The sequence below is a fragment of the Liolophura sinensis genome, unplaced genomic scaffold (genome assembly GCF_032854445.1).
Source record: "Liolophura sinensis isolate JHLJ2023 unplaced genomic scaffold, CUHK_Ljap_v2 scaffold_26, whole genome shotgun sequence".
Classification (NCBI taxonomy): domain Eukaryota; kingdom Metazoa; phylum Mollusca; class Polyplacophora; order Chitonida; family Chitonidae; genus Liolophura; species Liolophura sinensis.
In genome coordinates, this window is record NW_027017965.1 from 71,174 (window position 1) to 89,608 (window position 18,435).

Here is an 18,435-nt window from a genome sequence, read left to right on the forward strand (position 1 = left end):
CCCAGAAAAATACCGAGGCCTTTGTTCGATGTTTTCATGCCGAATGACATCCACCAAGGCGATCTTCTATTTCTACCACATGATCGGCGAGGCCGGAAGCTGTATAAGTACGCGCTGACAGTTGTTGATGTCGCTTCTCGCTACAAGGAGGCGAAACCTCTGGCTACTAAAGATTCCAAGAAGTCGCTGATGCTCTCTCTCGCATTTACAAGCGGGAACCCATTCGATGGCCGAAACTTCTCCAAGAACTCCAAGAGTTCATGGGTGTAGTGAGCCAACTGCTGGCCACACACGATGTCACAGTCCGCCGAGGCCGCGTGGATATCCACCGAGAACAGGGCATAGTGGAGCGTTTCAACCGTACTCTGGCTGAGCGGCTCTTTGGACATCAGTACGCCCAGGAGATGCGCCTCCCTCCCGAACATCGGTCTACTGAATGGGTGGCTCGGCTGCCCTCTGTTGTGGCCGCTCTGAATAACGAGACAACGATCGGTAAAAATCCGAAAGACGCCATCAAGGCAAAAGGGGTGCCCCATAAGCCTTCTTCGACGGTTCCAGGTCGTCCCGTTGGACTTCATGAGCGGAAAATCCCCGAGGGTGTTGGTGTTCGTTATCTCTATCAGCCTGGAGAGCTGGAGGGCGGCCACCGTCGCCCAACTGATCCTGTGTGGTCTCTAGAGATATATCGGCTGGGGCGCTCTGTCACAAAGCCTAATGAGCCCGTGCTGTACTATCTAGACGATACGTCGGATGGCCCGCGACGGGGATTCCTTCGTGAGGAGTTGCTTATAGTGCCTACCGATACTCAGCTTTCCCCGGATGGGGTTCTACGGCGCTAGTAGTTCTTCGATGAGGACATCCATCCCAGCCCATCCTGCGGGCGCCGCATCTCTATGGCCGTAAGCCAGAGTGTGGACACCATCTTCGGCGATCCAGCGCTTACTATCGAAGGGGGACAGTGAGACCTTAATCAGGTGCTGTCCGTAGATATGGTGGCGCTTTGATCTCAGCATGTCCATACCGTGACGGAAGATCTTCTCGAAGAGGGCCTCTTTGTACTGCTTATGGCGGATGTGCTTTTCCACAACTCCCTTTTTCACGCCCTTGGCCTTCTTATGTTGGCTCCGGGGGCCTCCAGAATGGTGTACATCTTGGGACGCAGACCTATGTATTCGGCGATCGGCCGCCCCGCGCACTCGTCCTTCATTTTCCCCAAGACCTTCATATTTGCTACGCTGTGCAGGGGGGTGGTCTTGTGGGTAATCTGAGGTGTCGTACAGGTTTGCATTCTCAGCCATATCCCTATAAACATCAGTCTGAATCTCGAGTAGCAGACTATCCGTGTCAGTGTAGAGGAGCTGGCAGCGCTCTCCGTACTGGGCCTTCATGTGGCTGTAGTAGAAGTCGTACATCAGGTGCTTGGAGAGATCAAGAATGCTCATGCCAACATAGATAGGTCGGTTTAGGACTAGACGGGTCTTGTGCATCTGAATCGCTGCGAGGTCATCATCAAATATGTTTGCCCGTGCAAAGCTCGGGCTGGCTATCAAACGTCGGATCTTGTCGTCTTCTCCAGAGCGTACCAGCTTGACGTCCACACGCTACCGAAGGTTCTTCATAGTTTTCCCGAAGACCGAGTTGTTCATTAGCTTGTACAGGTCCTTCTCGAATTTACTCGCGGCCGTTTTTCGGAGCTCGGTGTTCATCCTGATATAGGGTTCCATCCAAGGGCTCTGGGCGAATGTCAGAGCCCGGTGAACCTTTGTCAGGCGCATTCCCAGAGATAGATACAGCTGTAGGTTCCGGTAGTACAGGACGTACCGTTCCTTGTTGCGGAGGTTGGGGACCAGCTTTTCGACCTCGGTAGGCGCTTTCTTGCCGAGAAGACCGTGCTGATAGTTCGACATCCACTCCTTCTGGACCACCAGACGCTCCGGGGCTAATGGGCAGTCGTTATGTGCGTTATGTAGGTCGGCCGGATACTCTAGGTCGACCTGGACGATGTAACCGGAAGGACTGTCGTGGGAGTGGGTGGCAATCGTTTCACCGAGACGCTGCGCGTCATCTACCCACTTGAAGCCGCCCGTTGGAACGAACTGACTCATAGCCCAGCCATATAGATTATTGGCGTCTAGGTATTGGATGTAGCTGTTTGGACTTTCTGGGTTGTATCCCTCCACCTGCGGATTATTGGCTTTGGCGTATCGCTTACTTACCATGGAGATACCTCCTCGCAACCCCTTCTCAGTGAAGAGATGTTGGTCATAGTCCGTCAACAGCTCCAGCTCTACCCCGGTCTTCTTGAACAGCGCATCCCACGAGAGACCTGGGCTCGTAAAGTAGTGAGCAGGGTCCAATCTATACTGCCGTAAACAAGTCTTCCGGAAGGCCTCAAACACATCAGCCAATAGGAGCACGTCTGTGCGGCAGTAAAGGTCTGTGTAGTCCCCCAGATTGGTGCAGTCAAATGCCTTCCATACCTGTTTCGCATGGATGTAGTCCTCATCGCTAATGCCTCCGACTTTGAGCTTACTGTAGAAAGCCTCTTTGGGTGGGAGGCTGGACTCGTCGAAGCGCTCCCAGGCGTCCATATACTCATAGGGGTAGACACACTTGCGCATGAGTAACTTACGTTTTTCTTCGGCAGGCTCATACCGGGCTGTCATGTGGAAAGCCTCAGGTTTGTTGGCCTCTACCAGATTGTCAAGGGAAGTCGGTAAGAATTGAACGCTGTCGATGAAGCGGAGCTGCCCCAGCGAGAAGGAGATGTACTTTTCCGTGTTGTTGTGGATGCAGGAGATGCGGCCCTCCGCCTTACTTATGGCTTGCATCAGGAGGTGCCCGTCGTAGCCCCGTAGGTTGTGGAAGACTACTGGTATGGCTGTCTTGGGACCCAGCCGCAACTTTAGGCTGCATACGTTATGGGCCGCGCCTCTGTACTTGCCAGTGATATGGCAGTGATCGCGCACAGAATCGGCGCCTAGAGGCTTCTCACACACGTGACAGGTTGCGGCGTTGTTGTGGGCCTGCCAGTCTTGGGGAGTCATATTCATGGCTATAGGGTTGGCTAGAACATTTTTGATTTCCTGCTCCTCCTGTTGGAGAGCTCTGAGGAAGTGTTCCGTCGCGTTAGGGCCTCTGTATTCCACGGGGCGTTTTCTGTGGCCGTCGCAACGCACCACAACATAGCAGTAACTGCAGGGCTCGTGGTGCTGAGTCTTTTGAGTGCTGCTCTCTGTGGGGCTGCACGGCGGGCCTTCAACCTTTTTGGTCAGAGCCTCGAAGTCGGCATATATGATGAACGGAGCCGGTAGCTGTTTGTGGTGGTTCTGGAAGGAGAACTTGTTTTCCCCCTCCTGGGGCATCTCCACCCTCACCGCCGTCTGGCCAATCCCTCGGCATTCCGGCTTATGCGCCTCGAGCAGGTCCTCCCTTTTGTAGCCGTGTAGGCAGCGCTCGCAGAAGTTTTTGCGATTTGGCGCCTTACTTTCTTGGTATAGGAGCCGATTGAGGCCTTTTATCCACGTATAATGGAATTTGCCTGCCTTCTCAATCAGCAGCAGATTGATTCGGGGTGTGTCGCCGGGCTGCTTGCTGAGACGATGCACGATCACACCCTTGTCCCACCCGAACCGTTGATGGTGAGATTGTTCTTTTCCTCCACTTTAGAGATCTGAGAGATGGGCGTGGGGGCGTCGATCCCCCCAAAGTCAAGACCATCATTGGTGGGATACTTTGTTGGTCTCTGAGGGTCCCGGGCGGCTGGAAATAAGGCAGACCGGAGTGCCCATCGGAGGCAGTCGTCGTCTTTGTTCTTCACGTTGATGACTGCTTTCTCGTTACTCACAGCTGCAGGTAGGGGGATGTAGGACCCGCCTATAAGTGGCAATGTCAAGCCAGAGTGTTTGCACGCTACTTACAGCCCACCCTGACCCTCGCTGTGTCCATTTTTCTAGCACCTCCTGGATGGTGGGGAAGACCTTATCTAGAGCCCCATCAATGTCACCGACCTCTAGGAAGGCCTCCTGTTTGCTGCGGAGTACTGGGCTGGTATTCTCTTCACTGCCATCGACGTGGGCCTTTCGCAGCTGAGCCCTGAGGCCTAGTTGGAACTTAACCCCGTTGAGTGCCAGGATCTCTTCTTCTAGCTTCTGGCGAATACTGGCTCGAATTTCTTCTAAGAAGGCCACGGGGTCCGTCCAAACACCTTCGGGTACGCCCATCTGCCAGACCCGGAGGAGATTCCTTATGGCCCTGCCGGTGTTAATGAATTCTAGTTTCTTTTCACCCTGTATTCCACCTAGCAATTCATTCAACTCCTCGTTACTGAGTAAGTTCTTGTTGTCTTGCTTCAACTCCTCGTTACTTCGGGAGTTCTTGCTGTCTTGCAGCCGCTTCCACTCAGCCACAGCCGTTTTATGCCTGTCGAGGATCCCCTGCAATTCTTCCAAGGCATTGCGGGACCGTGGGTACTTGGGACGCACACTTAGGAGCGTCTCAAACTCCTCCCGTAGTGCTCGCGCTTTTTGATGGTGCCTCATTGTACGCGCCGTATGCCTAGTGGCGATACCTCACTAATATGAAATTTCGATAGCCGCCAGCTGTTTTTACTCACCGTTGTGCAATATCGTCGTATGTCTAGTGGTGTCTCTCTAATATGAAATTTCGATAGCCGCCAGCCGTTTGAACTCGTCCAAGAAAGCCTTTCGCCTCCGCTGCCTTTTACGCCTCTGGACATTATGATATCCACAGGCCCCGCAAAGCCGAAATTGGTTTTTAATGCCAGCGAATACATGGCTGGGTGCCAGGACCTTTCCGCAGACGGTATAGGTGGAAGCCGCAGTACTCCCCCAGACAACTCTTACCACAGAGCTCCGTGGAGCCGATGAGAAGCCACCGGCAATTGTTGAGACTCTTTGGCATGTTGTCTTGCTTCCCAGCCGTTTTATACCTGTCGAGGAACCCCTGCAATGCGGGACCGTGGGTATCTGGGCCGCACGCCTATGAGCGTCTCATACTCCTCCCGTAGTGCTCGTGCTTCTTGGTGATTGGTCATTGTACACGCCGTTGTGCAATATCGCCGTATGCCTAGTTGCGATGTCTCTCTAATATGAAATTTCCATAGCCGCCAGACCCTCCGCTGGGGAGCTGGGGGCCTCTATTTGTTCTGGGGAGGGCCCCAAGGGGAGGGTGCGCCAGAACCTATACTCTGCATACTATTATGGCTCAACTCCAGATTGGCAATATTTAAGCGATATCGTGGCCACAAGTGTTAAACAAACTTTGTTTATAAGTAAGTATCAACCCCGGTCTAAATGGAAGCCGTCGGCCATATAGGTCATAACGATGATGACCATGGTCAAATGTGTGCACACATGGGTATTAATTAACCAAACACACCCACGCATCGCTTACGAATGCGAGGTTTAATGTACATCATGAACCGCATTATAATTTGTATTGGGACTGATAATAGTATCCTTTTTAATCTCTCACTGTGTATCGCCAAGATATGGCTGAAATATAAGTGAATATAAGCCATATTCATTCATTCATTCCCACTGTGTAGCGTCGTTCACAACACTCTGGCATGTCCTTACTTGTAAGCTTTTATATAAGTGATCATTTACACCCTGGAAACATGTCCATGTATAAACCTGGACGAACGTTTTTTTCCGTTTTATGACAATGAAAAAAAGAAAATATTTATATTTTCATTTGGCTTGCCTTTTTACGTCGTAATCAAACATATTTTTTAAAGAATATGTAAATAGGGTACATTAATTTGAGTAATAGGCATTCAATTCACTGGATACTGGCTGGTTTATATGCATTTTGTCCGCCAACAATCGGTAGTCTCCGCCCAATTACGTCCATCAAGGCCAAGATAATATAAGAGAATGTTATTTAGTCAGGTCATATTTCAACAATGTGTTCATTTTCTTCACTCCATGGAAAGAGCTCACATTCGTCTTATTACCACTTGACTTCATATAACTATATCACACACTCAGAAAACCGGTTCCAAGCTGATTAATATTCTTATATTTCGACATGCCTGGTAAAGCAATCCGTGATTCGGCGGACTGTATCTTCGTAAAACGGGAACAGGGAATTGGCAATCTGTGACATTTCCCAGCATTCCGAACACCACTTCCATGCCACTTGACTAAAATATCATGCCACAAGCACGACACCCTACCAAGTCACACTATACTGGGACCCCATCCAGTTACCTTATGCTAGCTGTTACCCAGTTTCCATAGACTGTCACCCTACCCAATCACATTATACTGACACCCCATGTTTCCACCTGTCTGGTTTCCTTGCTCTAATGTCTCAGTGCTGAACTCCAAGCGAAGCAGTAACAAATTCTTTGGTATGACTGGACACGGATTTGCGATGGACGCTCTATACATTAGGCCACCAAAGCGGTCTTCTCTCAAATAAGTATATTCAGACATAAAACCATGAGAGCTAATTCTAGGTGTGGGCACACAGAAAGGAGGAGTATATCGTTTTTATTTATAATTATATAGTTTACTGTATATACTTTTCATCCAGACTGTGAGTTCAAATCCAGCTCTTGATATTTTTATCCGTCAATTCTCCCGTCCATATTCTCCAGGCATCTCTCAGTTCCTATCCATCATAATACCATGACATATCATAAAATATTGTTGGTACAGTATAAAAAGGTGGGATTTGCCAATGATGTGGACAGTGCGTCTACGAAGAAGAGTATGGATTGATGAATGCTGGGAGTGACTGGCGTTCAACGCCAAAGATTTCACTAAAACGATGGCTTCAGGTTTATGGGTGGAGGAAACTTGTTTGCCCGGGGTAAACCACCGACCTTCACAAGGTCGCTGCTGACAAACCTCCTGCCGCTGCTGAAATAGCAAAAGCTGGATTTAAAAATGCCACCTCACTAGTTTGTATTATTTATTTCATTGGTACTTTATGGCCTACTTAAGAAAAATTCATTTATATGATGGCACACAGTATTATGACAGAAGTAAGCCAGGTAGAAACCCAGGTAAACCCACGACCCTCCGCAGGTTGCTGCCATACGTGACCTCAGTCGACAGTCTGGTAGTTGCAGTGAGCCAACATTTCAACTTTCTGACGCAGTGAAGTCCCAGTGAGCCCCAGCATGTTCTAAAAAATACAATACGGCAAGCAATGGGCAGGTATGAAAAAATTGCAAATTTCTCTGGTTTCCAAAATAGGCGCCGTTGACGGGCACGCAGTTATGACGTCAGCCAAGTTTTAAACGCCGCTACAGCTAAAAGTATCAGTTGGAAAGCTATGCGATTTGCAACGTTCGATTTCTCGTCAAAAAATACAGTACAATAATACAATATACAGTACAATAAACGGCAATAAGAGCTCCTTTACAGGGGCATTTTAACAATCTTTTCATTTTCAAATTTTTACCTGATCACTTTGCTGATACACATCAGCTATAATATAGTATGTACCATCGCCACTGGTCATTTCTATATCAAACTTTCCACTATAAGTTATGTGCCGTTCAGTAGCCCAGCAGATGTAAAATACCACAGTATTTGTATATAGAAAACATAAGGCACTTCTGTTCTAAAATATACAAGTTAACACTGACCCACACAAATAAGGTGCCAAACGATGCGGACTATGGTCGGCAGCTGTTGAAAAAATGACCAATTTCTCCAGTTTACAAGCAGTATGGGCCGTTGCTAGGCACTCAATTATGACGTCAACCATGTTTGTTGAACGCCGCTACAGCAAAAAGTATTGGTAAGAGAGCGGTTAGCACCATTCCATTTCTCGTCACAAAATCCGATTCGTTTCTTTCTCAGTGCATTTGAAAAAATTTCCCTCTTTCGAATTTTTGCCTGATCACTACCATACCACAACATTTGTATATAGAAAACATAAGGCAATTGATACCTTTTGTTCTAAAGAATACAATTTGCCCCACCTAGATGAGGTGCCAAAAGATACGGAATAAGGCAAGCAATCGGCAGTTGTTAAAAATAGGTACTTTGAATAAGGTACTTGATACCTTCTGTTCTAAAAAATACAATTTAACAATGACCTACATAAATAAGGTGCCAAACGATGCGGGAAAAGGAAAGGAAATCGGCAGTTCTTGAAAAAATTTCACTGGTTTCCCTGGAGTAAGGGCAAATGCTGGGCATGCAATTATGGCGTTAACCAGGTTTTAAACGCCGCTACAGCTAAAGGTATTGGTCGGAGAGCAATGCGGTTTGCACCATTCGATTTCTCGTCACAAAAATCTTTTTTCAAGCGCATTTGAACAATGTTAACACTTCAGAATTTTTGCCTGATCCCTTTACTCATTCACATCAGCTACAATGTAGTGTGTACCATCGTGACTGCTCATTTCTAAATTAAACTTTCGGCTATAAGGAATGTGGCATTTGATCGCCCAGAAGACATCAAATCTTTGAGCCAAGCCCATTTAACTGACACACCAATTGTGTTACTTCCAAGTGGAAGACAAACCCAGTGCCTTTGTGTACATGTACTACCATACCGCAGCATTTGTATATAGATGCGATAAAGCAATTAATACCTTTTGTTCTAAAAAATACAATTTAACCCTGCCCTGGGGCCTCCGTGTCTCAGTTTGTTATCGCGCTAGGGATGCCTAATGAACCAGGAGCCTCTTACCAATGCGGTCGCTGTGAGTTCCAGTCCAGCTCATGCTGGCTTCCTCTCTGGCCGTTCGTGGGAAGGTTTTCCAGCAATCTACGGATGGTCGTGGGTTTCCACCGGCCTTTGCCCAGTTTCCTCCTACCATAATACTGGTCGCCGTCGTAAAGTGAAATATTCTTGGATATGGCGTAAAACACCAATCAAATAAATAAATAAATAACATTGCCCAACATAAATGAGGTGCTAAAAGATGCGGGTTAAGGCAAGCCATTGGCGGTTTAAAAAATTGCAAATGTCCCTAGGAGTAAGGGTCGTTGCAAGCAATTATGGCGTCAACCATATCTAAAACGCCGCTACATCTATTGTTCGGAGAGCAATCCGGTTTGCACCATTCTATTCCTCGTCACAAAATACGTCGATTGACAGCTACAATGTCGTGTGTTGGCTTTCAGCTATAAGTAATGTGGCGTTCGATAGCCCAGAAGACGTCAAATATTTTGGCCAATCCCATTTGACTGACCCAGCATTTGTGTTCCTTCCAAGTGGAAGACAAACCCAATTACCTTTATGTACATGTAATACCATGCCACAGCATCTGTATATAGAAATCATAAGGCAATTGAGTGAGTGCTTGGGGTTTAACGTCGTACTTAATTTTAAGTTAACTTTCGGCTGTATGTCATGTAGCGTTCGGTAGCGCAGAGGAATGTTTAACTGACCCAGCAATTGTGTTAATTATAAGTCGAAGACAAACCCAATTACCTTTACGTACATGTACCACCATACCACAGCAAATGATACCCTCTGTTCTAAGAAATGCAATTTACCACTGCCCCACCAAAATAAGGTGCCAAAAGGTGCGGAATAGGGCAAGCAAATGGCAATTGCTGAAAAATTGCAAATGTCTCTGGTTTCCAAGGAGTAAGGGTCGTTGCTGAGCACGCAATCATGACGTCAACCATATTTGAAACGCAGCTACATCTAAAAGTATTGGTCAGAGAGCAGTGCGGTTTGCACCTTTCCATTTCTAGTCGCAAAATCCATCGGCTTAGCTACTTTCCAAGCCCGTTTGAACAACTTTTCCACTTTTGAATGTTTGCCTGATCCCTTTGCTGATTGACATCGGCTACAATGTAGTGTGTACCATCGCCACTGGTCATTTCTACATTAAACTTTCGGCTTTACCTTAACATACATGTACTATCATACCACAGCATCTGTAAATAGGAAGGCAACTGATCGAGTGAGTGAGTGAGTGAGTGAGTGCTTGGGGTTTAACGTGGTACTTAACAATTTTTCAGTTATATGACCACAAAGGAATCCTTAGTGTATGCAATTTGCTTCCTCGTCGCAGAGCGGATTTCCACCATTGTTTTATCTAGTGCGGTTTCACCGAGATGACTTACCGAAGGCAAGTAAGCGGCCCCGCCCGAGCCATTTTACCGATACGGGTCAACCAGTCGCTGCACTATCCCCTTCATGCTTAACGCCAAGCGAGGGAGTTACAACTTCCTCTTTCAAAGTCTTAGGTGTGACTCGTTCAAGGATTGATCCTGGATCTACCGGTCCCGAAGCGGACACTCTACCAGGGTTGAATTGAGAAAAGCAACTTCCTTTCCCAGAGGTTTCCCAATGACCAATAAAATGTGACTGCAATAATGTCTGATGGTGTAAAACTAATATTTCGGTTAACACTGTTGAAGATGACAACCAAGTAAGCCGCCATTATACTGATACGGGTCATCTACACTATCCCCTTCATGCTGCACGCCAAGCCAGTCTTAGATGTGACTTGACCCAGGATTGAACTTGGAACCGCTCCCGAACCGGACGCTCTACCAACTGTGCCAGTGGGGCCGGTAGCAGGCCATGGAACATTTTCCGCCAAGTCCTGCCAAGAGTCTACAGCTTTCACTCTGTAGCTCTCCGTTCATCAGTATAAAACACGAGGAAGTACTGTAGCTACAACAGGGTCACATCATGGAGAAATGATGTTACTACCGCATATTAATTGCCAATCTTGTGATCTGAACACTAAGCACTATTCACAGGAGTTACAATGAATGAATATGGCTTTATTATTGATTATCAGCAATATTTTCAGCCATATATCTTCAGACACAATAAGCCAATACATGCATGCACAGGCAGCAACTTATATAACCTACAAATGTCTCGCGTGGAGTTAACCGAGATTCACAGGTTTTAGATCAAATCCCGAAATTCAAAGTCAAATCTTAAGCTTTGGCCTAACTCTTAGCCCTAGTTTCTAATTTTCGTCTCTTTTTCGGTTTAGACTCCATTGAAATTATGTAACCAAACTTAATTTTTTGCCTATCTGGTAACGTTACGCAAAATAGACATACACCTTTTTCTCATTACAACGCTGTTTTTGGAGGACATTTTCAGTTTTCAGTTTTTCAGCATTCAATTTTGATAGCGGGCAACATATTTCGAGACAATGCTATAATAGTTGTTAACTGTAATCCAAAATAAGTGCATAATAGAATAAGACTGTACTTAGCAGGTTGTAACGAATAAGAGGCGTATAGGACAGGTGTGAAAGATGACCAGTTGCATTCTCAAGGGGGACACAAAAACATAATATTTCATAATCCATTTTGGTAATATGTTGAGGAACCATTATTTATTGTGCATTATGTTATAAAACTAACAAAAAACACAAACCTAGTTAAAACAGGTTACAATTTTTGGTGTATTTGCATGTTCGCCAAGGAAAAATCGATTCAAGAATCTATCCATGACAAATCATGTCCTTCATTGAACTGTTTGCGACGTACACCATAATCAAAAAACAGTTCTTCTCCAGCTTTTAGGTCTCTTAATGCCCTGAAAACAATGCAAATCTTTCCAGCAACTGTTAAAGCTTCTGGCTTCAAATTCATCCGTGTCCCCTTTCTAGAATGAGAAATAAGACGTCCATAAAGTGTGGTGTTCGGATGACATTTGCAGTGTTCTTGCGAAGCGTCAATGGCCAGGTCCTTGTGACGAAGAAAGAAGATATAGCCATCTTTTTTAACTTCATTCTGACGTTTCAATCCTTCTTTGAAAGACATGACTTCGCCATGATAGTCAACGACTATTTCCCCTTTTGAAAAGGTCTTGCCTGTAAAGATTACATTGCCACGCTGGTTTCTCCCTATGCAGAGGCCAGGCCAATTTTGTTGTTCCATCCGATCCTGCAGTGTTGAAAGTTGAGCAGCAGTTTGTCTGGTAGAAGTCGGAGCCCATTTCTGGATAACCCTCATCAAGAGACTTAAGGGCCATTTTCTCTCTTGCACAAATTTAAGTACTTCTGCTCTACGAGGTCTTCGGCGGGGAAACAGATCTGAAAGGTAATCAGTTCAACAATTATTCACCATCAATATTACGTGACAGCACATATTCCCAATAGCTATGACATCCTGCAAAAAATCAATATCGTCTGGCACTCCGGCCCTCCCTCCCTCATTAAGTGAATGGCCAATATTAAAAGATAGGATGTAAAAAATTAGACCAACCAGTCTAGAGCTGCTTTAGAAACTCCTAATCAAACAATGTGTGCCATGAACAATTTGCATTAAGGGCTCTCCCAATGACACCAACTGCCTTCAAGCATCATGAACATGTCACTGATGTGTTCATTTAATTGGTGTTTTACGCCGTACTCAAAAATATGTCACTTATACGACGACGGCCAGCATTATGTGGGAGGAAACCGAGCAGAGCCCGGAAGAAACGCGCGACCACCCGCAGATTGCTGGTATGTATGTATATACATACATACATACATACATACATACACAAATACAAAGGCTTACTGGTCTCAAGGTACTTAATTTTCTAAGATAGCCGTGGGTAGATATACACCTGCCTGTTCGCTACATGTATAGATTTATGTATCTTGTATGTCTCTGTTAAAGACACTTTGGTGAGTGTCGCAACGTAAGAAATTGTTTAAATATACGGTAAATGAGCACAAGTTATTATCCCAGGACCGATTGTGGTTGTTACTGACTGATCGCCGCGGGAGAGCATCAGGGGTGGTCAGAGATTATACTGACAGTTCAAGAATGTAATAAACAAGCTCACGCTTCCCTGAGCGTTCAGTCTATGCTCCTAACACCAACAGCTAATGTTTTCCTCAGTTTTTTAGCAAATGCACTTCCGAACAGGCTGATTGTTTTATTTTCGTTACTTGGTGATAAACAGGAATTTTGGAGAGAACATTGTGGAGTGGTATGTCAAATACCCTTTTTTAAACTGCTCGGCTCTCCGTATACAAAGCTGTAGCAGAATTTCGCATACCGCAAATCAATACGTACTTGCAGATTTTAAAAAATGACACTCGTCAAAAAGAGCACATTTTTTTTCTATCTGGTGTTGCCTACTGCATAATTTTTCCTCGCCATACATGTAAAGCCTGAATACAGCAAAGCTGGCATAAATCGCTGAGTCCATCACACTTCAGCGGGTACCGATGGCAATTCTCCTCTTAACACAGAAGGCCTCAGGGCTAGTTCTTACGCAAAATGGAGTTGGCCCACAGTGGATGTTGGCGCTGACTTTATAATTTATCAACCTGAGGTACATATTAGAATTTTTTACGGCACGCACCTGCGAGGAAATGCATACTCTTTTCAATGGTATTTCATTGATATTTAAATTTTCTTCTCCTTTAAGTACTAAAATTGTGAATTTGGTAATTTATAATAATTAAAATGCACAGACAGCATCAGTGATGGAACACCCCCATTTGTGTCGTCATGCTTTATATGCATGTAAAACTTCAGGTCAATATATGCTGTACTTTTTCTTTTTTTGTTCAACATGAATTCTAATACAAAAGTTGGAAATTCATTAATTTACGATGTTTATTATGTTGACACCGCATCAACGATGGAATATCCTTCGAGTTATTGTGCTCCACATGTGTTTAAACCTTGATTTCAATACCTGCAGATACCACCCCTAAAATTTTGTTTAACATTGCTTTCCCTGTTGTCCAACACTGAGGATATGGAAAATTGTTGAGTACCACATAACTTAGAAATGGTTGCAAGGCTACCAATGAGCTTGTCTGCAGGAGGCACATGAATGCAAAACTTCAGCTCAATACATTAAGCACTGAAATTGTAAATTTGGTAATTTACAGTAATTAATATGCACACAGAGCATAAGTGATGGAACATCCCCCTTGTGTCAATGTGCCTTATATGAATGTAAAACTTCAGGTCAATACATGATGTACATTTTGACATACCACAACATGGAGTCAAACACACAAAATCAACAATGGAATATCTCCATTTTGAACTGTCTTTTACATGCAGTACTTTTTGAAATGCCTCCCTAACAAAGTGATTCCTTGCGAATTTTGTCACTTCAGGTAATTTATATGCATATAAAGTGCATAAGCGATGGAACATCCCCCTCATGTTATTGTGCTTTACATTTATCCTGCCTGAGCTTCGTAAATGTAGTGCACATCATATAGCTCCCTTAGCATTAACACTGCCTTCGCAGTTACTGAAAACCAATGCTCAGGGTATGACATAAACTACACCTAGACCTTGTAGAGGTGAGCTAATGAGCTCTCTCCTGCGGCAAAGCAAATGTATCACCTTTTGTGATAATGCTTATTGCATTTCTAAATTTACCTTTTATGTGCTGCACACGCAGAGCTCTTTGGGCGTATGCCCATTTGTCGATCAATGACTTCGGTTTAATCATGAAGAACTGAGTTGACAAAGTTTTGCTTGGAGGTTTCCCATCTAATGTCACTGGGTGAACTTCAATCAGTTTGTCAAAGGCCTTGGCAAGGTCCCCATTAGTCGTTGCATAATGTGCAGCAGGAATGTTCCTGTGAAGACAAAATGACACAGTTAACCAAAACCTAGAGGCTTCAATTACAAAACACATATGCCTCCCATCCTCCCTTTTTTGGAGTTATAGGAAATATTGAGAAAGAAACACACACATACTCTAGTTCAGACCTGCTCAGTGTGAAACTCAAATCCAACTTCAAAGGCAAGGAAACACTAACATGAAGTATATGTCAGATGAAAGACCACTACCAGAAAAGCACATCTAGTTTTTTAAATTGTTTTAACCTCGTAAAATCCATCTGAAACTTTAGGATTCTACAGTGGCCTTTCTTGACCATACTGGAACAAGTGACATCACATCAGGTTTTTTGGCCAAATAACACAAAGACTGCTAGATTAGATCATTCAAAATGCATTTACATACAGATCTATGAATGAATTCATCGAATGGGCCTGCTTCAAGCAAAAAACATGCATGTAATATCACTGATACCCTGGGTCACTACAGACCACCACTGAATCGTTTCAAAACCATTTTACTTGGATGGAAAAATTAACAAAAAAAATAATCAAAATTTTTTTCTGGAGAGTGTTTGATCTGACATACTGGCATATTTCATGTCAGGGTTTTCTTTGTTTTGAATGAAAATTGGCAAAATCTGGTAAAACAGAAAAAAAATGGCATTCAGAGAATACTGGTAGCTCATCTGATTGAGCGGTTTGTAAAACTGCATAATGTTCAAACGAGGTGATATTTTCAAATAATGCCCTCTAAACCAAAATAAGACACTCATACACATATTACTCTGATTACATTGAGCTAAGATCTTGCCACTTAATCAGCAAAAAAGGCCAAAATAATCAGACTGTCATGTTTATTTATTTGATTGGTGCTTTACGCCGTACTCAAGAATATTTCACTTATACGACAACCAGCATTACGGTGGGAGGAAACTGGGCAGAGCCTGGAGGAAACACACGACCAGCTGCAGGTTGCTGCAAGACCTTCCTACCTACAGCCAGAGAGGAAGCCACAATGAGCTGAACCTCAGCTCACAGTGACAGAATTGTTAGGAGGCTCCTGGGTCGTTTATACTGTCATAATTATGTAAAGATTACAGACACAAGGTTAGCCAGACACCCGTCCACCCATCCAACTGGACAGGCAATCCAGCCAAAAGGGGTATTTTTGACGGGCAAAATTTTGAATCAACATTTTTTTTACGGCTAGTCCCAGCCCACAGACACTGTTTCAAAGTGTATTAACATTATATGTATGTATACTAGATTGTGAATATTTTTCTAACATGTAAGTTTTCAAAGTACATGTATTTGAATTGTTTCTTGTTTTGTTTTGTTTTTTGTATTTTACAAAGTTTATTTCTACCTACTGTGACTTAGCTGCTCAAATCGTATGGTGATTGGTGACACTACTCTTTTTAGTGAGTGACAGTCACAGATTCAGTGGTGATAATTTTGCCTGTTCTCAGTCTCAGTTGTAAGAGCTATGTATACTGTATTCTGATTTGGTTCCGTTGCATTTTAATGTGAAGTAGTGTAACTGTGAGTGACATGCACCTGCTGTGCCAAATTACCATGCATTTTGATTGTTTTCCTTTTATATGTATTTTTGTGTATTTTATTGTTCACAGTTTATTTATTTCTACCTCCTGATTCACAGCATTCACACTTGAACTGTCAGAACTGCTGTGCCAAATTGCCATTGTTTTCCTTGCATCTGTATTGAATTGTGTATTTTACAGTTCAATTTGTTTTTCTACCTCCTGTTTCACACTTGGTTGTCCAAAGCATAACGGATTGTAACCTTATATAGTTGAATATAAAATTTATGTACTCTTTTTAGTGATTCGCACTCAGTGTCAGTCATTGGTGGGAAAAGTGTGATATATTGGGTGCCCCTAAAAACTGTCAATTTCTTGGGGTCCAATAGTAATACATTATTTCCAGTGATATAATAGCAATTAAAGCTATTCAAAGGCCTTGATTTTCAATGATACAGTGGCGATAAAATGTCTCCAGCGGCAGACCCCCTGCTTATTTACGGGGGCCTGGCTAATGCCCTGATTGCAGAGCAGTGACTTTGTATGTTATAGAGTTGTAAATCATTACGATGGTAACTATGGGCAGAGGTCTTTGTATACAATTCGCGAAAAGTATTTGGCAATCCATGTACTCTGGCTGGCAACTGCAGCCCTGTGAATGGCTGAGCAAATGTGCTATGGTAGTAAAAATCTTCCTTGTGAGGAATTAGAGCACCAGCACACTAGAGTTCTCTTTGATATGCAAAATCGCTAACCACGGCTGGCCATCAGTGCACTATAGGTGTCCACTGCAATCCTATCACTGACTGAGCAAATACTCAGCTGACAAAGTCACTGCCTATACGAACGGTTTAAATATTCCGTCGCAATCTAGGAAGGCACATGCATCGGCCAGTTTCGCCATGGTCATAGGTTCCTAGCACTATAGATGTGGAAAGCTTTCTACACATGTGGAATACCAGTGTAAAAATTAGGTAAACTTTTGACACTCCATGAATCTAGTAAAGTAGCGAGAGAGACAATAAATTTCTGTAGACCGGCGTAGTTCTACATGAAAGGCTAATAGAAATCTGTGTTTACAGGAGAACAGGGGTCCACAAAACAGAACAAGGCATTCAGAGCTCGCTTGATAAAGTTGCTAGGAGAACTACATAATGTTAAAGTCATGCGATACATTCAAATATGAGCTACAAACCAAAAAAGTAAAATGTTTGATATTGTCATACACAGATATTATCCTCTAATTGTATAATCTTGCCGTTAAATCAACAAGAAAAGACTAAAATTATCATGCTGTCACAACTATGACTGTTTATCTTATATGTAAGGATTGCAGAGCAGTGACTTCATATGTTATGGAGTTGCAAATCATTGTGGTGGCAAAGACACTGTGGGGTCTTTGGCATGCAAATTGCGAACTGCATTCGACAATCCATGTACTACTATGGGAGGCATTTGTAACCCTGTTACTAGGTAAGCAAAATGTTGAGCTATGCAGTAAAAGACTTCCTTGGTCTTTGGTATGCCAATCGCTTTCAAAGACTGTATACTATGGGTGGCCACTGCAACTGTATGATTGGCCAAAAGCTTTACCCAAACTGGAAACTGACTCCGCCTGATCCCCCGCTCACAATACCTCTCCATACTTACTAAGGCGGACTAAAAAGGACAAATCTGGTAAAATCGCCAGAGGAACATAGCTATCAATACCTTTCTTGATCTCCTAAATGTAGTAGGTAGCCTGTGCACAACTCTGCACAAAAGTTTTCTTTATTACAGGAAATACATTGTAGGTAAATCTGGCAAAGTCCATAAGACCTGAGACCCTATGCACAATAAACTGTAGCTCTGCCTGGATGCTTTCTAGAGAAGATGTGTTTACCACAGAAAACAAAGTTCATAACACTGGTACATATATACATTTCACAGATCTAACAAAATGACTGAAAACACCCAATAAAACTAAAACCAAAAAAAAAAAATTAACCTTCCATAGTAGGCAATATGTGAATGAACACCCCATCCACAATCCCTTAAAAATCAGAATGTAAAATATAACAAGGCATTCAGAGAACACCGAAAGATCGCCTGAGTTGTTCTAAAAATTGCATAATGTTCAAGTGAGGTTATACATTCAAATACTGACCTCTAAACCAAAATAAAGCAGAACACTGCCATACACGTCAGATATTCACTGACATTAAGGACGACCTCATATAAGCAAAGGAAAAAGTCTCGAAATCTGCTATTTCCGATACAAGGCATCAAGGACAGAACATCCCCTTCATGTCAATGTATGCAAAATTTGATTTATTTTTATTTATTTGATTGGTGTTTTACGCCGTACTCAAGAATATTTCACTTTACGACGGCGGCCA

General features: G+C 43.7%; 1 protein-coding gene across 1 annotated transcript in view; it reads right to left on the bottom strand.

The window, feature by feature from the left end:
* Positions 1-827: 827 nt before the first annotated feature.
* Positions 828-18,435, bottom strand: part of LOC135481372 (uncharacterized) — a 49,377-nt gene continuing 31,769 nt past the window's right edge. Inside the window, exons 9-10 of the mRNA XM_064761203.1 lie at positions 14,328-14,530; positions 828-1,132 (exon numbers count right to left, since the gene is read on the bottom strand). Coding sequence (XP_064617273.1) covers positions 828-1,132; positions 14,328-14,530 — 508 coding nt within the window. The remainder of the gene's footprint in view (positions 1,133-14,327; positions 14,531-18,435) is intronic.